The 25,764-nt window shown below is 37.1% G+C and overlaps 2 protein-coding genes across 2 annotated transcripts in view; both read right to left on the reverse strand.

Annotated features, from left to right (window-relative positions):
* Positions 1-1,295: 1,295 nt before the first annotated feature.
* On the reverse strand, positions 1,296-20,521 carry cd4-1 (CD4-1 molecule). The gene is made up of 11 exons (XM_026999144.2): positions 20,467-20,521; positions 10,941-11,074; positions 7,997-8,090; positions 6,781-6,930; positions 6,506-6,655; positions 5,869-6,120; positions 5,320-5,691; positions 4,419-4,667; positions 4,223-4,329; positions 3,309-3,355; positions 1,296-3,224 (listed from the first exon to the last, which is right to left on the reverse strand). Exons 3-11 carry the CDS (start codon positions 8,049-8,051, stop codon positions 3,194-3,196), a joined length of 1,413 nt encoding a protein of 470 aa, XP_026854945.2. The 5' UTR covers positions 8,052-8,090; positions 10,941-11,074; positions 20,467-20,521; the 3' UTR covers positions 1,296-3,193.
* A 2,129-nt stretch (positions 20,522-22,650) lies between these two features.
* The window catches only part of LOC113570629 (basement membrane-specific heparan sulfate proteoglycan core protein-like), a 4,436-nt gene continuing 1,322 nt past the window's right edge, over positions 22,651-25,764 (reverse strand). The window contains exons 3-10 of the mRNA XM_026999151.2: positions 25,483-25,644; positions 25,169-25,321; positions 24,697-24,933; positions 24,152-24,399; positions 23,917-24,022; positions 23,581-23,720; positions 23,417-23,484; positions 22,651-23,151 (exon numbers count right to left, since the gene is read on the reverse strand). Coding sequence (XP_026854952.2) covers positions 23,073-23,151; positions 23,417-23,484; positions 23,581-23,720; positions 23,917-24,022; positions 24,152-24,399; positions 24,697-24,933; positions 25,169-25,321; positions 25,483-25,644 — 1,193 coding nt within the window. The 3' untranslated portion in view covers positions 22,651-23,072. The remainder of the gene's footprint in view (positions 23,152-23,416; positions 23,485-23,580; positions 23,721-23,916; positions 24,023-24,151; positions 24,400-24,696; positions 24,934-25,168; positions 25,322-25,482; positions 25,645-25,764) is intronic.

A 25,764-nucleotide genomic window follows, 5' to 3' on the forward strand; every position in this document is an offset into this window, starting at 1 on the left:
GTAATGTTACAACACAGTTGAGATGCATCAAGTTGCACCAAATACAATTACCACTGACATGTCGCATGGCAGTAAAAGAATGAATCAATCAGATTGGACCATCATACTCTTGCCAATATATTTGGCATATATATTGAAATATGTTGGAATTGTACCAGGATCCCGCTCATAATATTATAGGCAAGAGTCCATGAAACATGCTCAGAAGATTGACCAATCATGATAAAAGCCCAGTGAAAACTAATTCAGAACAACTGGAGACTGGATGCATGTTGTAAATTACATCATATATTAGACTTGGGATATCCCTGTGACCAGCACTTTTTTTTTTTTTATGTACTCATGAAAAAATGACATTAAAAGAGGTATTAAAATATCACATTAAAATATTACTATTGCTACACAAATGTAAACTGCTGGAGTGCAAGCTAGGTATAACACAGCATCTCTCATATTGAAACCTCTGTGTATTACCCTGCTTCTAATGGGGCTGTGGAAAGATTCAACAGGCCACGTGCAGTCGGCCATCATACAAGTTGCACCATGGATAGAGACTGTCACGGACTTCCTTCACACCTCCCCTTTTGAGCTTGTGTCTCGTCTCAAAAGAAAAATCAAACTTACCATTTTCCCATCACTGACTGACCTAAAGCCTGATACAGAAGTATGTCCATTCACAAATGAATATTTTGACATGAAGAGGGAAACCTGCTTTGAAAGTCAGGGACAAACTAATGACCTTTTATGTTTGTTATGAAAAAAAAAGACCATTATTTTTTACATAGAAATGGAAATTTACTAAAATAATACAGAGGATAATATTATTTTTATATCTATTAAAGGAGAGAATATTTACAATTGTGGATTTCATCTATATTGCTGTGATTTGCCATTCCTTCTGAGAAGGGCCGAGTAGCCTTAACGCTTCGCCCTACCCTGACACTTCTGTCTCAATGAGAATCAGGAGATCCTACACTTGGACATAAACATGCAAGAAATGAGGAGTAGGACCAAGTGGTAAGGTCAAGGGGTGAAACGGGATTTGGCCTATGACTTTTAGCATGCAAAGTTACCGAGTTTGCTTAACAATTATTTAGAATACTTTGGCAATGTTGAGATATTTCTTTATGCAATACTCTAGGTCAAATGGTACTTCATTGGGAAGTGAGCTGAGATTGTTCTGAAAATTTTGGTATGAATTATATGTGATCATACTATAAGCAAGTACCTTTTAAAGTGAATTAAAGTGAAGTTATTTTTCGTTTCATGGGGGGGGGGGGGGGTGGAGAGAATGTGTCCGGTCTTTCTTAACAGTCTATTCCTAGCTACACCACTAGATGTCAGTAAAAAGCTTCAGTGAACAAATTATATGCGTGTGTGACGTATTCATCACAAGCATATTTATGAGATCCGTTCAACTTTACATCTGCCTTAACAAATTAATTTAAGCCTGAGATATCCTCCGACGTTACCAGCTACACTGGGCTCCTTGATAGTCGTTTACTTATGCAATCCCAGCCAATTGTGCTCAACTGCCCCTGTCAGAGATAACAGGGGCAGAAACCCTGAAGGGTAATGTAAAAAGAAATTAATTGATCTCTGGAGTGAAGAAAAAAAAATTCTGTAGTCAAAGTTCTCCAAGATTTTTTTTTCTCCATCAAATTTATTTGTGTTCTAGCTCCCCTATGGAAGTCCTAAAGGGCAATGTAAAAATAAATTAAAAATTAAGTGTTCTCTGGAGTTAAAGTTCGCCTGTATTTTTTTTTCTCCCTACTCTAGCTGCCACTAAGGATAATGTAAAAAATAACTTTTGGCTCCAGAGTTTTACATTACCATTCAGGGCTTCCGTGGGGGAGCTAGAACACATTAAAAAAAAACTCCTAACTTCGTGGTCGAAACGGGTATAGTATGCTAACTCTTAGCCATTAGCTCCTCTGTGAAAATGCTTTTTCACAAATCGCCCTGGAAAAGTAAGTTGCAATCTTTTTTTTCACAGAGGAACTAATAGCTAACAGCATGCACACGCGCGCGCAATCACAATTGTAACCATTTGGGGCAACTAGAATAATATTTTGGGAGAACTTTGACTCCAGAGCACACTTCACTTTTTTTTAACTTTGCCCCCCAGGGCTTTCATATTACACTGTTGGATCAAGCGGTTTCGTTGTCATCTCACTGTTGAATACTGCTTTGAAATGTTCCTTACTTTAATGCTGGAATATCTAGGGATACGTTCTAAAACCATGGTTTCTAGTAAAAATAAGAGGTTTATTTCTTATGCATATTGTTATTCAATGAGCAGACAAAATAGAAGCAAAAATTCACAGAACAACTTCTATAGTGTGCAAATGTAAGCGTGAGAAATATACAAAAAATAACCATTGGCCCGTTTACTTAATTAAAAAAAAATGTTGTATGAACAGGCTCATTACCTGCATATAAAATTATATACTCACCACCCACTTAATTAGAAACACCTAAGCTACTTTTGCTTCTGTACTGACTGGCCACATTCTTGAATTGTCTTATGTTACATGTGCATTTACTTGGTCCAGTTACAGACTGTAGCAAAAGAGTTACCATGCACAATTTGTGAACTATACAGTTCTTCCCTGGACAGCTTCGGCCACATAACTATTGCTGACCAAGTGTTATTTGGGTGGCAAACTATGCTCAAAACAGCAGGGACCATGACATGGTAGTGGATGTTGTATTGGAATGTTTTTTTCAGGCACAGCAGTGTTGCTGGTATTTTCACATGTATCAGAGTCAATGCTGAGTCTCAAACTGACTATGAATAAAAGGTTGTGTGACTAACACAAGTTGTGTCTGCACATAGATGGGCTGTAATATCTAAGCATTATGCAGTGCTTCTATTTAATAAATGTTTTTAGCAAAAAGGGTGGTGCATGTATTTTCAAAAATATGTTTTAACACCCTGCATTTCAGGAGTCCTGTTGTGACTAAATGTACAACTATGTTGTATTTAGTTTTTGTAGTTATATCCTCAAGGATGTAACTCCTAACAAATGTACTTTCTCAACGTGTTTTGATCAAGGTCTCTTCTCTTAGCTGATATTTACAAAATCCCCAATGAAAAACTTGTTTGTAGAAGCAATCTTCGTATCATTCCAACCTGTTCAGCTTCATTTGTGTCACAGCAGACCAGCTCAGTTATGGACGGAGGCTTCTCTCAGGTCTTGTAGAAACCTTTGGCCTGGGGACTAAGTCACAGCAATATTGAGCAAACTGGGTTTTTGTTGTTGTATTATGTTTAAATGTGTATCTGTGGCAGACACAAAACTCACTTCTTGCAACAGCAGAATCTTGCCTTTCGTTGTCTCTTTTTTACATTCTTTCAGAGAGAGAGAGAGAGAATTAGAAATAACAAAAATAGTATGGGAACACAACATTGGGAGTAATATCTGAGTCATCTTACATTAGTCCATGTGAAAGAAAGTCACTTCAGTTTATGTAGGTAGCTTTTTAACATTAGCATGTCTCACAGAGTGATTTAATTTAAGACTATGGAATGAGGTCTTTGTATTCAGCTGGATACAGGGGACATTTGATCAGATGTTGACTGAACAATTGGAGAGCCATCACTTAAATCTTCGCACCTCCTTGTCTGAGAGGGAGAGGTGGGGGAAACCGTAGCACCTTTGCTCTGATTATTTGAAAGGACCGTGGGCTATGCCCTTTTTGGGACAACAGAGAAAGGATCAAGAATTATAATAGGTAGACCTCCCGAGTGGTGCAACGGAAAAGTGTTTGTCCTTTCATTACCAATCCCTGATGATGCCACATACAGCTTTGGTATTCTTTTGGCTCTCTCCCCTGTCAATCACAGCAACAGCGGTCATTCATGGGTGTCTGTGAACTCATCCATCAGAAGGGGGTGGATAGTGCTATCCTCTGAATGTGACATATTGCCCCCTGTTGTTGCATGAGCTGCAGCTTGAAAAGATGTGATTGGCAGCATGTGACAGCCCATGCCCTCCATGGTTGGCTGCTGTTGTGTGACAGGGGAGAATCTACCTGATGAGTGGGAATTATCTATGACTAAAGAAACAAAAGAAATGGACAGCTCTGCGCATTACTGAAACCTGCATATTTATTGAGATTCTACAACCAATAATGAGATCCTGTAATGCCGTGCACCTACATGAATATTAATATTATATTTTAATTAATAAACTTGTGTTAACAGAGCAAAATGAACCTGTCTACGTCTATGAATGATGATGAGGATGAGGACGGGGACCAAGACGAAGATGAAAGCAGCACCACCGACGGCCACAAACAGCCAAGCATCCACAGGAGCTTTCTCTGCAAAATCAGAACACACTGGCGCGTTAGTGACATGTTTACACCTCCTCTTTCAGTAACTCTCTCTCTCTATCTATCTCACTTCTCACCAATTGTCAAAGCCATCACAGCAGACGTAAGAACTGTTTTTTTCTTCCTTAGTTCACATTTCCACTCTCCACTGTCTTGGACGGTCACTGAAGGGAGGGACAGGGAATCAGGATGGATCTTGAGGAAGAGCCGAGATGCAGTTTTTGGGGGTATCCAATTCACTTCTAGACCAGGAGGCAGTGGCTGGCCCAAAGTGCAGGTCAGGTTCACTGTACTACCCTCACTTGTTGAGGAATTTGAGGAGCGTACTAAAGAAAGAGAGTTAATTTAGACAATTTTTAAAAAATCCACAAATTACTTAATTTACACAATTATATCATGTAACTTGCATATTAGCATTATGTGCTGCCAGTATAGTTAAAAATATGTTAAAATCAGAAATCCCTAATGCCATAATATTTGTACTTAAAGCTGTGAGTCTGTGAATCCCTCAGGACTGACCGATTAGCAGCATTAAAGGTGTCTAAAAAGATATACTGATGAATAATGAAACGAGCACAAAATTTAGATTGCCATAAATGTCCTTCCATATCTTTATTAAACAAATGGATAAAATGATCCTCTGTTTTGGATAAGTTGTCTCTGGCTCCAATTTTTATCTGCTGTGCAAATGTGAAGATTATAAAAAATATCTCTTTCAAAGAGACCATGTTCTCAGAAGTGTACATGCTTTTTCTATCAATGACCTTAACTGTAAAGTGCATATTTCGATAAAGATATGGCAGTTTTAAATATATGGCAGTCTGTATTTGTTTAGAGAGTTGGAAAAAGATCAGATCACAGGTCATGCAAAAACTCGGGTAACTAACAGGGTTTACAGAGTTTTTCTTGCAGTTGTAACTGTAACTGAACAGTTCCCCATTACCTTAATGAGTCAGTCCCCTGACTGATCTAACTCACCTTCTAGCACCTCCAGCTGCACCTTCCTGCTCAACGTTCTGCCACCCTTAAACTGCAAGCTGCACGTGTAGGTCCCCCTGTTCTTTACAGACACCTGTGAACTCTTCACTGCCAGGTCACGCTCTTTCAGCACCTTCTCCTGAAGAAAGCCCTTCTCACCATTTGAGTCCCTCCAGGCTGGGGAACTGAGATTTAACGTGAGGAGGGGCCTGAGACTGGAGGAGTTGAGTGGGGTGAAGCTCCAGCTTCCTCCCTGCAAGCCACTGCCATTCAACACTGGCCAGGAAATGTCTGAAGACAAGGAACAAGGCATAGAAGGAGGAGAGGAGTTGACAGCGGTGTAGATGGGGTCTGGTGGAGAGGGGGAGAGATCTGGAGAATGGAGAGACAAGGATGGGTTTTAATAAGTAAATGCATAAGATCAGATCACATTGATAAGGAGTATGTGGACCTCAAGCAGGGCCGTCACCTGGATCTTTACTTGTCAGGGATTCAAAATCGGAATACAGAATTAAAAATGACCAACGGTCTATATATTGCCTCACTTACCTATGATTTTGACGGACGTTGTGGCATTAAACATTTGGTTTTTATGTTCTACTGTACATATCCAGTCTCCACTGTGGTTGTTAGAGATGGAACTCACATTTATTGTGTGTTTATTCTTGCTTGATTTAGTGAAATAATTTGAACCACGGGGCCGAAGCCATTTTACACTGGGGTGAACAGGATTAGGTTCCACTTCGCAGGTCAGAGAGAGTGCGTCACCCACAAGCAGAGACACCATAGTGGGTACTATCACTGGGAAAGAGAAGGGGAAGAGCAGCGTTTTAGCAGCGCTACAGTGGCTTTCCCACAATCCACATTACAGAAAGCATACGTCTTGCGTAGCTTTTAGATGCAGCCCAAGTTCAAAAACTCACATAAGTAAAGAAGCTATTTTAATATGCAACAGTGACCACACAAAGGCCCCAGTAGTGACAAACAACAACATACTCGTATGCTCTGCTGTGATGTTATAGGGCACCAGGAGGCATGTGATGCATTCAGATTTCTGACTGCTCTTCCTTTCTTTACACACACTACCGTGAGTGTTTCTCACTTCCTTGTTGTTATTGTTTTTCTATCACATATCAATTGCTATGTCCGTTACACTCAGTGCTTGGCATTTTCACTTGGTGCTCACCACGGTACAGTTGGTACTTGGTCTCCTTGATGGTTAAGTATTCATGCTGTTGACATCTGAAGAGTCCAAAGTCATTGTCCAAAACGGGTGAAATAAAAAGAGAAAGGTCTGAGGAGAAAGACAGTCTGTCCTGCCAATACTTTTGTGATCCTGAAGATAAAAATAATTGTAATGGTTAGAATATTATCTGTAATAATAATAAGAAGAAGAAGAAGAAGAAGAAGAAGAAGAAGAAGAAGAAGAAGAAGAAACACAGAATGCTTGTTTTACTCAACCTTTTTTGAGAGGAATATGAGGGGTCCTCAGTATCAATGGCTGCTCATCAGTACCAAAGTACCAGTGGACATATAGTTCGGTTTTTGAGCTCCATGCTTTCCTGGGAAGTGTTACAGAGCCTCCCACCTGTGCAAAAATCACCTCCGGTTCTTTGGTAATGTGTGAGAGGGAGAGACATAAAAAGGAATTATCACAAGAAAAAATAAGGCTTTCATTTGCTTCTTTAGCTTGTGCAACAAATATATATGTATATGTATGTACTGTAGAGGCATTTAAGTATAATAAGCAAGGTTTCAAAAGAAACAGTCAGGACTCATTTGGTATAAATCCTATGTTCAGTCACAAATCTACAATTCTATGCAGTACCTTTTAGCTGAGTGCATTAAGAACCAAATGTGAAGTTTTGTGTCAAGGTGGAAACATATTAGTCTTCATGTCTTCCTCATATCCTAAACTTGTAATGACTAACATTGATCATTATATGTTCATGTAATGATTAACGTTGATCTATATGTGTTCATGTAATGATTAACGTTGATCATTATATGTTCATGTTATGATTAACGTTGATCTATATATGTTTATATTATGATTACCGTTGATCTATATATGTTCATGTAATGATTAACGTTGATCTATATATGTTCATGTAATGATTAACGTTGATCTATATATGTTCATGTAATGATTAACGTTGATCATTATATGTTCATGTTATGATTAACGTTGATCTATATATGTTTATATTATGATTACCATTTATCTATATATGTTCATGTAATGATTAACGTTGATCTATATATGTTCATGTAATGATTAACATTGATCTATATATGTTCATGTAATGATTAACGTTGATCTATATATGTTCATGTAATGATTAACGTTGATCTATATATGTTCATGATGCACTTATACATATAAGAAGATACATTTTTAGTTAGTACTTTTTTCCCCTCTTCATTTGATCTGCTACCAGAATCTGCCTCACTAACTCACTGATTCATAACAAAAACAGAGATCAGTGTTCTCGTCTTTTGTGGATTTTTTTTTTGTTCTAGTTTACACTTTTTCCAGTGTTAATATAACTGCTGCTGTTTAGTTTTTATTCTTATACATTCTGAAGAAATCCAATGGACAGATGTAAATATTTGTTGTGTACATATACAGTGATAATGCTCTTCCTTAATAGTGGAGTGATTCTGATTCTCATACCTTCTGCTGAGATTGGCAGCACTAGCAGGAGCAGCAATGCCAATGAGAAGAGCATTCTTTCTCCCAACCACAGAGAAAGAATTTGAGGAACAACCTGGGAAGAGACACAAGCAAATCCGTATGGTTACGAGTGCACAGACCATTGATTATTTTACGGAATAAAGTGGCTCCACGGGACATGTGGAGTGAGGCGGAAAGAGGGGGCTTGTGGAGACTCTGATTTTCAATGAGATTTAGGGGAGAAAGCTGGGAGGGAAGAGAGATGAAGAGAGCAAACTGTGGTGGGCCATGGGGAGCAGGCACAGAGAAAGGGGGCGTCAGGGTGGTACATCAAAGAGAGGCAGGAAGAGTGAAAGAAAGTGAGCGGTGCGGCGTTGGGGCGCTGAGATTGTGGCAGGAGTAGACTCTTCTCCCTGTCTTCTCAACCTCCTCACCCCCTCTACCCTCCCACACAACCCTATCTTCCTCCCCTGTTCCACGAAAGACGGATCTCTCCACGCTTGTGAGCAGAGAAGAAAACCACCACACAGCACCGTTAGTGGCAGGCTAAGTAGGGAGTGTGGTATACATGATAGTTATGTGTCTGTAGAGAACTTTTTTATGTGTGTGTGAGATTTGTGCAAATCTCTGTCAGTTTTGTCTGTGTGGGACCTGTCAGTCTGAAATATCCTACTTTGCAAAATTTGTATAAGGTTTGGAGATAAATATCTTATTTTAATAGTGTTATTGTTGTTATTTTTAATAAATCGGATTTTCATGGCCATGAGATGCCCTCTGCAAACTCCAGTTGATGTTATTTTATATGCAGGACATGGTATTGGTTGTTTAGAAATTAAGGCTCTCAGCTATTGAAACAATTGATGTGAAATATGTGCTCAGTGAATAAAAATAGTAATTATGCATGCTTTTTAAATGCTGAGCCTGATGGAAAAAAAACATTCCTCAGCAATAGTATAAGTCTAAGCTTATTTGAATAATTCAAATTCAAAGGTCTTCAAATTCAAAGTTGATGAAATTCAAAAAATGGTGAAGGTTTGTATTTTCTTGGTATCTTTAATGGTCATGTCTGCTAAGCATTCTAGAGTGTGACAAGCATATTTACATTTATATTTATTTACATTCATGTTCAGCAGGGCCAAGTTCATATACTTGAATTTGAATGGCTCGGGGTGTGTTTAAGTGCTCTCGCTTTTCTCATGTTATCCCATGTTTGAAGTCCAATGAAATCACCTTCACTCGCTGTAGCTGGCTTTGAGATCAAGTAATGCACTCTGTGCTACAAACCACAGAGTACATAAATGGTCTCGCAAAATAATAAAGCATCTATATTTCAAGAGAGATTTTCAGTGACGGGTTGTTTTCACTGGGTTAATTCAGTTGACGCTGTTAAAATTATGTAGATTTTAATAATTGTAAATGATTCAAAACCTTGAAGAGATAAAATATGGTACTTTAAGAAGAGTAGTTTAATGTTATGTCAAATTCTAAATGTAATATGCTACCTGGAACATTTTCAGTAACACTATCAAAATACTACTTATTTAAATGACTATATATTATAAATGCTATTATTCATCATTTATCTATACTTTTTCTTTCAGACTTTTGACTTGGCTGCAGTTGAATGTGTGCTTAAAAAGATGGGAAGCTTCTCCATTTACTCAGTTAATATGTCTGCATTGTCAAGCAGCGCAGAAAACAACTTAGCTTTCTCTTCCGAACTTGTTGAGGCTGTGACCAGTAGTTCAAATATATGGGATAGTGGGCTTCGTATGCATAAGTATAGCTTTCAGAGTGTCTTTTGACATGCCTACTGTGTGATTAGGGGAAGAGAACATTGTTTAAAGAGAACATTGTTTAAAATATTCTGATTGTAAACATGCAATAGATTCTGTTCATTTCAGAAAAGAACAGCAGCTAATCAGGTGTTAACTGAGTTCTTTTATACAACAAAGGCAGAGAAACAAAAACATGAAGAATAAAGAAGCTGCAGAGAAGAAAGGATAGATGCAGAGATAGAGAGAGCAGAGGCTGCACCTGAGGAGTTAACCCAGAAAGACAGATGATCAGGGCTGTGGTCAGAGTGGAGGTTAAACAGCAAACTCAGATGCAGGAGGAAAAACGGGAAAATTTGACTGAGGGTGTATATGTACATTTCTAAGTTACTTTGCCCTCAAAAAATTTAAACATACACTGACATGATTCTTAGACATGATACTTACCAGGCAGGCAATAACAGTTTTTTATGTGAATATTTGAGTAATTGAACATTAATATTCCACACTTGCACTGTTTCAAAGCCCAATTCAGTTCATCACATTAACCTGCTTATAGTCACAAGATTGAAGATATAAAGTGAAATAAGACTAAAAAAAAACAAATGAATAAAAATAGTATTTTATGCTTAATCAGGTTCAAATAATTTAGTGGTGTATACAAATTATTAGAATGACCTACTAAAATAATGTCATTTTATTGTCATTGTTTGCTACATAGTCATTATGCTGAAGGACACACATCTTTTCCACTAAAAATAAATTTATGGTTAAACGATCAAGTTTTCTTAAGATTATTTCATGTTTACGATCCAGTGCAGACCAGATTGCGAGTTATCAGAATCAGCTACATGGATACATGTCCATTCCTTTCTGCCAGAGTGATCTTACTGAGGCAATTTGTAGAAGTTATAGGGCAGTTGTATCTATCTTGTCAATAAACTCAATAAACCTAAAAATGTAACTGTAATGTGCTTCACGTTGAACTTACAAACTCTCTTAACAACTCCGTCACCAAATTCATAATTCATGCATATGCAAAACAAGCTAATATAAAGTTCATTATACATATGATGTGGTACTATTGTAAATGTAATACATATTTCTACTATAAAACAAATATATATGTATAATTCCATTATACACTTAAGCTATAAAAAAGACTGTACCAGTGATTGGATACTCAGTGCTTGATTGTCGGAAGGTTGTTGCTTCTCTTCAAACGACCTCTCTGGATATGTCGTCTTGCAGGCTGAAAGTTCTGTTGTAAAGTCAATTGACCCCTCCCTTGCAGCTCATTGGCCTAATAACGAAAAGGAAATGTGAAGTTATTGGTTAAGACGATCAGGAATGAATAATATCCGATCTTTCCTTTTTGATTGATTGAAGAAACAGAATGATGGTGATGATTAATGATGACCATGCATATAAATTACAGATCATTCTCCCATAAATGAGATTGTCAATGCATATAATAATTTACTTATGTTTTTTTGATTAGGTTGGTGTCCATAACAATTAAAACAATTAGACCATCAGGTCAGTGCTGGGTTTTAATAAAATAATGTACGCACAGTAATGTCACTGGTAATCCCTGGCAACATCTAAAGCTCAACTGCATGCAAATAACTTAAATTGCAACAATAAGAATGAGCACATTTTTAGTATCTGTGTCTTCGTGGCTGTGGCTTATAATTTTCTTTTTGGTATTTTTTTTAAATTTATGCAGTAGCTATTTTTCTTTACCAACCATCACAGTTTGATTCTTTACACACGGAACTGTAACCGTCGGTATAGTGTATAGCACATAATAACTACTTAATTGCCCTCCGACTGTTCTCATTGTAATATAAAACTGTAGGAATTTGTGTTTGATGAAAATGATACAGATATGGCATTTCAAATCCGTCATATCTTATTGTTAGTAGTTGGGCTTTTTTTGTTGTTCTGGAAGCATCAATTACCTGTCATAATTTTGTTCATTTCCATAACCATTCATGGTGTTAAAGGTGCATAAATGGGGCAATAAAGCACGTTTAATTCTGTGTCCCTGCGTATCTTTGTAACGCACTGTAATTTCGATCACATTTAAAATAAAACCCTGAATCTGAGCTTTCATTCCTTTAAATAAACAAATGCATAAGTGCAAATTAATCAAATACTTGAAAGAATTTCAAGCAATGTCAAATACAAAGCTACATGTGGTCATGTATTAAAATTTGTCTGAATATTTTTTGTTTCTATATGTTTGTACATTTGTATTTGTTACATCAAATGTACATTTGATTCTTCTCATGTTTGTACAAGTCATGTCAAACCTGTATAATATCAATGAATTTTTAAGCACAATGAAACTACTGTCAAACTTTGTTCTCAAATGCACTTTCAGGAATAAGAAACAGAAAGTTCTGCATCAGGAATTTTTGCTTTAATTATTTCCTTACTCTTGATTATGAGACTATTGGCCAGTATAATAGTGCATGGACATACCACATACTGCAGTTATCACTGCCATCAAGAGTTTAAGAAAATAATGATGTAACTGTTTGGGAGCCAAAACTCTTGGCAAATAGAGAATAAATAAATAAGGTTGTGACTAGCATAGGCACCCACATCTGTTTTCACACTGGTTATATCCTTGAAATAATTCTATTATTTCATTACACTTGCCTGCTTCATAGTATTTGTCTGCTTCTCCATTTTAGACTTTGTCACAAAATATGATTTTAAAATGTGCATTCCTAAAATTTCAAATCAGGTTGTTACCCATATGTAATATGAACTATGATAGTGTAATCTGAAATAATCAGAAGATTGAATAATATTACTGGGGAAAAACTGTTTGGAACGAATTTAAATGGCTAGGCTGCTGCAGCAGGTCTTGGTAGATGAATGTGAAATGTCTGGCCTTTAACTCGCAACATTTGCATGAATGCTTTAAATATTTTGAAGCTATTCTAGCTTCAAGACTAACATCATAATTTAGAAAATATATAGCTTTTAAAACGAAAAAATAAATAGCTCACTTCCAGTACAGTCAAGCGTTGTTCTCAAATCCACTTTCAAGAATAATGAACAGAAAGTTCAGGAAATAAGGAACAGAAAGATCTGACAGAGGAAAACTTTGCTATTTTAGTTTTTATTTTCAAGTTCCAAATAAAACTTGTCTTTCCCAGCATGAGAATAATAAGGCAAAGGTTTACTTATTTTTAATGTACATTATGCTATTTATGACTTCTGGTGTCCAAAAATCAAATTACATGATATTAGTATTGCAAATGTCTTTTTTTTTCTTCTATGGAATTTAGCTCATGCTTTTATCCAAAGTAACTTACAATTATGACTGAGTACAACTTGAAGTTAAGGGTTTTGCTCAGGGGCCTAACAATAGCAGCTTGGCAGTTGCAGGACTTGAACCACTTACAAGTCAAGTGGCTTAACCACTGAACTATATTTCTTAGAATTATATTGTGTTTAGCAAATGTAATAATCTCTTGTTGTTCATTATAATTACATTGTGTCTGCTAAACACAATGTAATTATAACGAACAACAAGAGATCATTTGGTCCACATTTTTGATCAAATGTGTCACTATAGTCACCCAGCACTACAAGTGCTAGCCTGGGCAACTTGTGCATAGATACGCAGGAATACAGACAGGTGGATAGAGTGAGAGAAATGCAGGCAACATTAGAGGAGCAATGTGCTTCTGTAGGACATAGATGGTTTGCTCAGGGGAACCACATGAAGGTCAAAACAAACATGTCTCCTGTCTCACATCTGTCTCTGAGGTTTCACTCTTCACTCTTCTCTGAGGTTTCACTCTTCATTCTCTCTTCCTGCCTCGCGCAGTTCATCTTCGAGAGGGTGAAGTCTTCCTCACACTTTTCACACCTACTTCAGCACTCATATGTAAACTATTGAAATGCTGCGTATAATAAAATATAGATTGAGTCTAAAAGGTTTCCAGCCAGAAAACAATTTCTTGGGGGAACTGCGGAATGAACGTCTGATTCATCATTGTGGGATGTGTCACAGGGGTTGTTTTGAGAGGAGAGACCCATTTGTGAGGGATCCCTCATTAGTCACGTAGACTGAGAGGGCGTACAGAGAGAAAACACAACCATTACTGAAACAGTGAAAGATGCAGAGGAAGGGATGAGGGAGTAGGTAACGATTTTTTGAGACTTTTTTTAAAAGCTTTTTTTGATCTTTTTTTCATTTAGTCATCTCCCAGAAGAGAGATATAAAAATTAAGTGGAACAATTGCATATGTTTAAGTAAAACACTAATTTTAATAATAATACTTGCTATGTCAGTCATTTTGTTTAGAACTCCAGGTAAATTCTCTGAATACTAAAATTAGCTCAACAGGCACATGTGAGAGAGAACAGTCATCACCCACTCTTTACCACCTATCTCCTTCATGTGACCCTAGCTTGTTTTAGCAATGACTGTTTAGCCAGTAGTCTGCCTCAGTAAGGGGATCCCTCATACATGGGTGGTTTTTTTTTTTTGTGAGAAACTCCCACAATTTACTTATTCAGTCCCTGCATATGACTGAACTAGCCTAGAAAATACCTCTAAATGCCCTAACAGACAGCCACAGATTGAGCAAAAATGTTCTTAAGACACAAGCATTTACAGACAGTTACAGACAGACACAAGCATTACAGACAGCATTTACAGTTCTTTGGCAGAAACTATTCTTAGTGCAAATTCTAGTGAAGTGCTCCTTGTGTTTTTATCTATGATATTTGTGGTTCTTCAATTTTAACTCAGTTCCACTCAGTGATGTAAATCCTGTAGGCTTAAAACGTAAATACCGTGAAATGTCAATGGAAATAAGCAATCTCAGCTATGTGACATTAGTTTCCATGATTGTGTAAGTGTGTATCTTCCATTACAAATCTCTTTCAATTATAAAAAGACTATATAGTTACAGCACTGCTTTCAATATGAACCTGATAGTGTTAAGGCTACTGTATTATGTCTAAGGTAAGGATTATTATGTAAGATACACTCTCATGAAAGAAACAAAAAACTGTATACACATCCCAGAAAGCTTTAAACCAGTGAGAGATCAAGACAAAAGCAGAAGAACAAAAGACAAGTAGAACACAGTGTTCATCTCCCACAGCTTTTGAATTGTTTGAATCACTGTGTCTATTAAACCGGTTTAAACTTTTTATGTAATGCTGGGGATCATTTGCCTCAGTTCTTAGCAGCCTTGTAAGTCAGATGCATTAAAACAAACAATATTTAGGACCCAGTGGCTAAATACCTGAACATAAATTTAGCCCAAGCAATGCGTGATGTTTGCAAATTATTGATGTAATGTCACTGGTTATGTTCTGTAGTTTAGAGAGATCTTTCTTGGAATCTGATATTATTTGATATTATCCACAAGAAGATCCATTACACATTAGAATGCAGCTTGGTTAAAGCACTGAAGTAGCCCAAATCCCCCCCCCCCCCCCAATCACTCCATATCACAGTTGTCCTCAACGCCTTAACTACACACTGTACATTGCTTTTCCCCTGTTTTAGCCATGATTCACCTCAGTTTAGTTATCAAATTATTTGTGCTGTTCTCAGGCCTGTAAGAACTTTGCAAAGAGATTCTCTCTGATTTCTCTCTGAGCATTCCAAGAATAGCCCTAACACTTTGCTTCGGCGATTCTAGTTTCTTAGTTGCACCGGCAATCACAAAGGTATCCATCTTACTTGGAGTTGTATACCATTTGGCCGGAGAGTAGTGAAACTGCAAATACTACACACATTGCAGATAGCTCAACAGAATTGACAATGGGCTGCTGAGGAATAGCTTCTTTACACTAGACCGAAGGCATTAGCTTGACTTTCAAGACTTCAAAGTTATAAGCAGCTGTCAGTTTTTAGCATGCAACAGAACTCCTGATGGGCATACAGTCATCAGGAGCAATTAAATAAGTGCTTTTGAAGCAGGAGATAAATGTATTCAAGGTGCAAGATAGACCATTGCTGTACCTCAGTAAGCAGTTGAGTCTGATTCCATCCAGTCATTCTCCATATAATTATCTTAAAATTTTAAATTTTATACTATTTCTTCCCAGTTTAGTCATTGCCAATTTGCATTCTTATAACTCGTTCCCCATTACAGCAAAACCAATCTGGAAGGATGAAAATTGTACACATGCTCTTCTACGATGCAGGGAAACCTCACACATGCGGTTCTCCGATGAATCTAAAGCTCAGCAGAATGCAAACAGTTCAAGTCTTTCAGTTTATCAGAATACCTTACAGGATTACAGAAAGGTCAAAGAAACTAAAGTATCTGATTCTCCACCAAACTCTTCTAATTTGTCTTCTGGACCAATTGGAAACAATATTAGACATGTGTACCCTTGCAGCTGTGACCATTCTATCAAAATCTCTCCAATAATCAGCAAGTCATGAAGCACCAAAACCCCCAAAATCAGATGAAATCAGAATTCATCACTCCAGCTGCAGAAAACACTAATCTCACGAGGGAGTGCCTAATTGATAATGATATTATTGGGTAGAAAGAACATAGATGCTAATTTCACCTGTGCCAAAAGGTGCATGAATGATCTTAATGAGTTCAGTAATGACCTTTTCACAGATGAAACAAAAATGTTACTTTCTTATAGAATGAAAAATGGGAGCACCAAGACCATATTTTATCTACAAAAAAAAATACTGCATTTAACAGTTAGAATTTCACATCTTAAAATCAAGCAGGATTAATTGTTGGGCCTCGATAACATAAACTGTACTAAGCATCATATAAAAGCGTACAAGTAAAATAATCCATAACGGTTTGAGAATATCCTAGTCAAAATTGAGTGCTGCTGTGATCTATATTATATTATATCATATTTTACCTTACAATCAAGAATTTGGGCACAGTAATCCACAAATGTTTTACGTTCAAAGTATTTCTTCAGAGACAAATAGATCAGAAATCATTTGTGAGGTTGTGGGACAAAAATCAAGCACAGTAAAGGCTTCGGCTGAAGAAACTCCAGCTAGTGAATGATGCTTGTGACCATGCTTGCGTCTTTCTCCCTTCAGCTCGATGATGGAAGCTTTCAGACCTGCTGTGGCCTGTTAATCTATGAGCACCGAGGCTTTGTGCTATAGGCCCACTAACCGCACAAGTCTGACTTTATCTTATTGCTTTCCATTCCAGCTCTTATCTTCGCATGTAAGTGGCCTTTTCTGAAAGTCAGGAAAAAAATACATGAAGGTGTAGGTACACACCTAAATAAAATGTGTGGTGTGTGTGTGGGATACTGCTGGAGTGAAAGGGAAAGAAATGTGTCTATGACACACTTTGTGAAAGAGGGAATCCTAGTCTCACTATGAAAATTGTTTGTATATGTGTGCAGAACAGGTAAGGAAATGTCAGTTACAAAACTGATGATAATGTTTCGCTCCTGCTGTGCTTTTCAATTATGCTTGAGTACTATAGTAAATGAATGAAGGTTCAACTTGTTACACATATGTAACCACATCACTGTTACACTAATTACACCATTTAGTTTACAAAAAGCAAAAGAAAATTACAAACAATTACACATGCTTATATTATACTTTCTAGTTATTGCAGTATAAATTAATGTATGCTCTTGGTTTCTCTAAGTAAGTCACACATCAGTCACCAATCAGCCAACCATCCACCAATTGTCATCCACATTCACTCATACGATTGCAATCACCTGATTATTAATCATTCCTTTCACCTGTCTCTCATTTTCTCCTGATGTTCTTACGTCCCAAAGGTGTATCCTTCCAGTGCTTCACATTCGTGCTTGTGGACCATTTGATAAGCCTACTTCCTGACAGATGGACTACTCTTGTACTGTGCTTTGTGACAACATCTGTTGTAAACAGCGCTATAGAAATAAATTTGATTTTTTAAAATTTTTCTTGGCAACACATCACTACGCTCTTTGATCAACTTTGTTTTTTGCACTATTTTCATTAAACTTCTGTTCCATTTTTAGCACTCACATCTTGCTCTGTGATTGTCAAAATGTCACAATGCACAGTTGCTGTGACTTATTAATATATATCTCTACTCGCTATAATATACTTGAGGTCTTTATATCTCCTAAATACACCTATAAAAAATACACAGAGTATGTTAGGCCATTATAAACGTGCTTACATGCTGTTGCTGTGCCTTTTGGCAGACATTGCAGATATTTTGTTGGTTTCTCACTGAACTATATATAAATCGATTATAAATATAGGTAGAAACTTGCATAGTTAGTTTTAAAATTATACTACTGTAGGCCAATGTGCTGCACACTTTATACTCTGTAATTTACATAAAGATCCTTCGGTATTACTCTAATTGCCTGTTAAGTATAGGCTATAATGCGTATTTGGGATTCTAACCATCAGCATCAATCATAACACTTTTTAAAAATAAGCCGACATGTAAAAGGACATTTACTGTTTAAACCCCATGTAAAAACATTCAGATACATTCACGTCTAGTTTTTGGCTGCGGTGAGTTAAGCAAACAACACATGCATGCATATTAGTACATTTTTCATACTTTTTTTTTTCATGTGCCCCACATTAAAGGAAGCAACATTTAACTTTTTAGGCTAGAATTTCCTAAGAGCTATGCCACTTCAATAGCTTGGGCTTTAGTCCAGAATTTGAAACAATAAAAAGTAATAAGAGGCTTATCATCTTTCTCCTTTAGGTCAATGGCATCATGGTCTTGCTTTCAGTATCAAGGCTACCAATTCAGTACTCTAAACTTCCTGACTATGGTATATACACACAAATGTGCAAAACCTCTGGGCAAAATAGCACCATCTTTCCTCAACTATTTGCAAAACAAGGACACTCTGGACTCCATAGTCTCAGCATAGTGAGTTATACTATATGTACAGCGTACACAGTTTATTTTGCATTTAAATTTACTCATAAACAATATTTGTTTAAGGGAATAATGTCACTTGACTTGCAATTTAAATGTACCATAGATATTAGCTAGACATTTGGTTGATTAATTGAAAACCAGATTTAGACAATGTGTTTAAAAAAATGACTTATTTTCAATAATGTCATCCTATTTCAAATGACGTGTGAGTTGCCCCAGAAATCTTTTAGTCAATTCAACTGCATTTCATACTTAACAATCAATACTCAACATCAAAACACTGGCAACCGATGGACTAAGGAGGGTCTAGGCGGAATTTAGCCAAGTCTTAGTTTTATGGTGCTGAGAGGTTTCTATACATCTGAACAATGTAATTCAACAGTGAAAGTCCTACAAAGAAGTAGATATCTTAAACTGCGTGATGGGAGTGTTGTTTGTAGGTGAACATTGCTACACTGCCTTCAACGAAACATATTAAAGGACATGTATTACATTTATGTAATTATTCCGTAATACATTAAATATTCAGAATTTTTGTAATTACATATTTTGTTTTAGTAAATATTCTATTACTTAGCATTACCTAATAATTAACACAAAGATATGTACATGATTACTAACACTAAGATCATTAGATTAGTAGCACTAAGATTACATGATTACAGACACCATGTACATTTTATGTTTTTACAACATAAAAGACCCCTATTTCACAAAAGTCACTAATAAAGTAGAAAGAGTAGATTCATAAAAACTGTAATTCCGTGGTCATCATAATCAAGTTGAAGAATAGATGGTTTGGTTGATTATTGAACCATGAAATGCCAAATCACATCCCAGCTTCCCTCGTGTGGAACATACTGAAGAAACTTAATTGAGATGGCGATATTAACAGGTATTAAAATTGGTTCAGTGTAATCTGTGGATAAACAGATGTTATTATTCTCTACATGTCTCTTACAGTTATCACTACACTGTAAGTTGTATGTATGTATGTGTGTGTGTGTGTGTGTGTGTGTGTGTGTGTGTGTGTGTGTGTGTGTGTGTATATATAACTGTATGCAAATAATATTTTCATTTTATTGAAATTAACAATGAATTGACTTGATCCAGTGGGATCCTCCTAAAATGTAGAGGACCTAAAGTGATTTTCATTATAAAATACAACTGTCAATTTATAGATTTTCATTATAGAATACCATTGTCAACTCATAGATTTCTGTCACGACTAATACATATACACATATTACATTCCAGGACTGAATCAGAGTGGATTATTAATGTATACAAGAATCCTTTTCTCAGCAGAATGGTGCCTGTTTATATTCTACTGACCATTTTGAGGCCTGCATGCTATACAAAATGATGATGTTGTATGACATATCTTAAAATAAATACTACCTAGACATAATTACATGTATTTGTAATACCCCTTGAATAACTGAGCATTATTGTTTTTATTTTCTTATTCTGAATAAAGCCCTTTATATTTGCCACTAGAACCGAACACAAGATTCTATATATGCTATCATGTATCTATTTGTGTAGTAATACAGGCAGCATCACTACACCTCAAATACAACAGCAACTCATAATAGTAACTTTAAAAAGTCAAAAAGATGCAATCCAGGCTCTGAGTCTAACTGACAGAGATCTCTTCCTTTATCACCAATTGTTTTGGATTAGCAGCAAAACAAAAGCATGAAAATTAATTAAAACTTTGATCCAAAACCAAGTGGATATAAATTGTGATGAGGAACATTGTCCAATATAAAGTGGTACTCACTGTGCTAAGGAGACAGGGTGATACCTTCTGTAGAGATTCAGTGACCTACGCTCACATTAACATCCTCTAACTCACACTGCAGCTCACACAGGAAACAGTCACTCCTTTCCCTCGCTACCTCTCTACTGTATGGGTCTATGCTTATTTTACCTTATTTTACACTTTTCTATCAAAGTCTCCACCCCCACAGACCACCCTAGCACTTTAACCCCTTACACTTTAAAGACCTGCTATTGGGTCCAGACTCTTATTTCTCACTCCTGCATATCTCTCATATTAGTTTTAGCGCAGTTACTAAATAACCCTTATTTGTTAAAAAAAAAAAAAAAAAGCAAAAAGCATGCTTTATTAGTAATAGTTAAACAAGCCTGTAGTTTTTAGAGGTTAACCTTACTCTCTTAGACAGCACTCTTTGTAGAACATGTCAGCTTCTCTATCCTCCATACAGTGTTTTTCTCTCACTGTAAGCCATTATCACACTCAGGTCACCTTCAGTATGCTCAGCTATATGCCCAGTGTAACTGCAGTTCACAAAATACACACAATAAAATAGATACTAAATTCTACACACATAAACCCCCACCCAGAATCATGACACTATTATATAGAGATAAGACAAGCATGCTCATGCATTCACATGTTATGTGTACTACATTACACTGTGTATTACACTGCCTAGCCAAAAAAAAAGGTCACCACCTGGATTTAACTAAGTATATAGGTAAGAGCCTCCCATTGGATAATTACTGCATGGTGATTATGTTTCAGCTGGCAAGTTATTTAACCCTAACTGATGCAGTGAGTAGCTTATAATTTGTTAAACAACCATGTTGAAAGACGTTAGATGTTAATCTGTTTCAGAAGGGTCAAATTATTAGCATGCATCAAGCAGAGAAAACATCTAAGGAGATTGCTGAAACTACTAAAATTGGGTTAAGAACTGTCCAACGCATTATTAAAAAGTGGAAGGATAGTGGGGAAACATCATCTTCGAGGAAGGAATGTGGTTGGAAAAAAAATTTGAATGATCATGATCGGCGATCACTTAAATGTGTGGTGAAATCAAATCGTAGAAAAACAACAGTAGAACTCAGGGATATGTTTAATAGTGAAAATAAGAGCATTTCCACATGCACAATGCGAAGGGAACTCAAGGGATTGGGACTAAACAGCTGTGAAGCCTTTAAAAAACCACGTTAGTGAGGATAACCCACAAAAACGGCTTCAATTTGCTAGGGAGGATAAAGATTGGGCTGTGGAGTAATGGAAGAAGGTGACTTGGTCTCTGATATGTCCAGATTGACCCTGTTCCAGAGTGATGGGCGCGTCAGGGTGAGAAGAGAGGCAGCCGAAGTGATGCACCCATCATGCCTAGTGCCTGCCGTACAAGCCTGTGGGGGCAGTGCTATGATCTGGGGATGCTGCAGTTGGTCAGGTCTAGGTTCAGCAATGTTATGTGCCCAAAGAAACAGGTCAGCTGACTACCTGAATATACCGAATGACCAGATTATTCCATCAATGGATTTGTTCTTCCCTGGTGGCACTGGCATATTCCAAGATGACAATGCCAGGATTCATCGGGCTCAAGTTGTGAAAGGGAGCATGAGACATCATTTTCACAGATGGATTGGCCACCACAAAGTCCAGACCTGAACCTCATTGAGAATCTTTGGGAAGTGCTGGAGAAGACTTTGCGCAGTGGTCCAAATCTCCCATCATCAATACAAGATCTTGGGGGAAAAATCAATGTAACTCTGGACAGAAATAAATGTTGTGACATTGCAGCAGCTTGTGAAACAATGCCACAGTGAATGCGTGCCGTAATCAAAGCTAAAGGCGGTCCAACGAAGTATTAGAGTGTGTGATCTTTTTTTTGGCCAGGCAGTGTATATGTAGTATTATAGAACATGGAGTATACAGTTAGAGTCATCTTAAGTTATTTGGTTCATTTGAATTCAGACTTGATAAGGTGACTTTTTCACCTCTACTCCATGCAGTCTTGTACCCCATGTTTGCTTGCTGCACACAAATCCATGTTCATACTGTTTTAATCAGTTGTACATGAGAGTATATGGACACCTGTGTGGCTTTAACATTCCCTATCTGCAGCTGTGCAAGATGATGTTAATTCAAGCTGGTGCAAACATGGAGAAACACAGAACGTGCACATGCACACACAAAACACTATTTTAATGGTTTAATTTTAATTTGTAGAAAAGAATAAACTGGGAAATATTCATTACATCAGTCAGTACCATATAATTTTTTGTTTTTGCTGAATAAAGTAAGGCTAAATATTTTTATTCAATACAACCATAAAATGCTGTAAATTTTCCTAAAATGTGTAAGCTGATGCAAATCTATATTTTGTCATTGGTTTATACATTTTCAGAAAAAAAAGTATTTACAAATAAAAAGATTTTAAAGATTTACCTAATTTGGCATAGCTCTCTAGCAATAAGTGCACATATATTATTGCTGCTATCATGTTGTGCCTAACCTATTAAAGATTAGTCACAGAAAGAAGAATTTGCTCATCAACCTGTTTTCACAGTGACTCTAAAAACACATATATATGTTCCTCCATTCTCTGACCCCCTCACATGTCAAGTGTCAAAAGGATAGTAGTCTGTCCTGGGAAGAGGGGCTGGCTTCTCTCGCTTGCCTGCATGAGGTCTTTCAGTCCTTTGCAGAGAAAACAGAACAATGATTCAAGCTACCCAAAGTAACAAATAAATATAGTAATAATACAATATAAAATAATATAGTATAAGCTTAATGCCTAAATAATTAAGGTGAAATGTGTTTGTTAACAATGCTTTTAAAACAAAACATGTAAACACATTGCTTTTCAATGGTAAATACATTTGTACCTGCAAATAAATACATTTATACATACTTACATATATACATACATTTATTAAATAACAATGAGGAAGTAGTAGCCTACCTATTACATTGGCAGTAATTCCTAGATGTAAGAGGCTCCCGCATAGATTTTAATTTTCTCACCTTCCTCTGAGGAAGAAAAAATATTTCATGAGCCTTTCTTTTTCTTTCTTTCTCTCTCTCATTCACTCTGTCTTTAGGATTCACTTTCCCCCTTTTCCTTACCCTCATTCGCTTATTCCTGCGATAAAAAAACATGATGACGACAAATAGGATGATCAGAATGACAGATCCTGCTGCTATGGCAACCCAGGCATACAGTTTCAACCCCAATACAGAGATCTCCCAAAATGTTTTGCTGGATCCTTGTTGAATTGCCATGGGAAGGATAGTAATAGGAGATAAAGTCAACACACACACGCACACACACACACAAACACGCAAACACACACACACACAGAACACTGTTAGACAAAATTTAATGTATTTGGAGCTACTGTATATTGTTGGAGACTCATAGTCAGTTAGGGGCAGAGGTCAGAAGGTACTAGTTGTGCTTACTGCTTACTGCTTCTCCCTCAACCTTCAGTCTCAAGTTAGCCTTTAGTTTTTCTTTACCCTCAAACATCAGAGTGCACACATACACACCAGCATCAGCAGACTGTACCTGAGGGAGAAGCAGAGAGACCAGACAGGGGTAACACATGTCACTAGAGCACAGCTGAAAAATATGGAATGAAAACATTTTATAATTGCAAATCAACAGTAAAGCAAACAAACCATTATTGGTTCTCACATTTGTCAGTTTCACACTAAAGTTTGTGCTGAGCTGATGAGTTGGGAATGTGAACCTAGACATTTTATCTTTGGTGATAGTCCAGTGAAGGTCTTTCTCTCTGGCTAAGGTGAGAAGGGAGTTATTGAGGGAATCTCGCGTCCAACCACCTCCTACTATACGCAAGCGGCTTGGTCTTGACAGAAAACATGGCAGCACTGCACTGGCCCCTAGACCAACTGTAAGTTCCTTAGAGGACTCCAGAGGACCTGGTGGCAGAACAGCATGTTTAAATCATTCATTCATTTCAAAATAAAGTTTGTTTTGATTATTGTTTTTGTTCAGTTATAATGAGATAAACAGTTCAAAAACATGCCTTGCTTAGAAAACAGAAATAACACTACTTTAAAAAGGGCGAACAATATAAGCAAATGATATCAAAATAAGAGCAGTAGAGAAAACATAGTACATGGATATTGGCGTACATACATCATAGAAAACACAGGAAGACACACAGCATATCCATATATAATATGAAAAACTATGAAAACGCATAAGAAACGAACCAACAACAGCGACGTTTACGTGTATCTTCTTTCTCTCCTTCCCATCTTCACCTTTGATCTGACAAACCCACTCGCCAGCATCTTTCAAGCTCACAGATTTCACAGTAATTTCTTTTCCAGTTTCAAACTTTGAATGGTTTTTTGGACTCTGCCACTGAACTTGTGCTGTTGAGTCCCCAGTAATGTCACACTTCAGGGTTAACGTTGACTGGAGCACAGCTTCAGCGCTTTCAGTGACTGGGAGAGAGAATAGGAAGGAAATCTGGAAATCTGAACTGTCATACAGAAGGAAATATGCAGTTCCGGTTACTTCCACTTTACACTGGCTCTGACTGATTGTACAGGGTCAAAAGTCACTTTAAAACAATAAAACGCTGGACATAAGCATTCAGCTCTAAGGCGCCCATTGCTCATTGGCCTCACCCCTCTATTTCTTTCTATCCTGTCATCAGATCGTTTCCTTTTCTCTCACCTGACACAATGCTCAGTGTGTGTTGTGTGATGATTTTGCTGCCTTCGCTGTTATATCCAGTACAGCTGTACAGTCCGGCGCAATCAGGCTCCAGTGAGGTGATGTGCAGGTTTTGTTGATTCAATTTTGACTTTGAAAGGACGGACGCACTCCCTTTAGAATGAGACCATTTGAATCATGCGGGCAGGGTTAGCATTAGAACTTTCATGCAGAACTTTCACTTAACATGTGATATACATCCTTTGCTACTTGGCATTAATGACAAAAGGTTGATGTCACAGCAAACAAGAAGTTATAAAGATTATGCTAGAAACCTCTGATACTTCTTCCAGTTTTGCCAGTAACGCTCATAATGAGGCTGTCTTTGTGTTTCCATTCTATATCCCTGTTTGCGGCAGCATCACCACAGTTCAGGATCACAGTTTCTCCCCTTTTCTCATAAAACATCTCAGATCCTCCTGTGGCTATACAAAGAGCTGAGAAAAGAGACAATCCTAGTTAGTTAAAGCCCCTGTACAAACATTATACTTTGAAGGAATGGTCCAGTGATGATTTATATCAGGGCTGGCTCTATATTCTGTTTGCCACAACATTTT

Source organism: Electrophorus electricus, chromosome 10 (assembly GCF_013358815.1).
Source record: "Electrophorus electricus isolate fEleEle1 chromosome 10, fEleEle1.pri, whole genome shotgun sequence".
Classification (NCBI taxonomy): Eukaryota; Metazoa; Chordata; class Actinopteri; order Gymnotiformes; family Gymnotidae; genus Electrophorus; species Electrophorus electricus.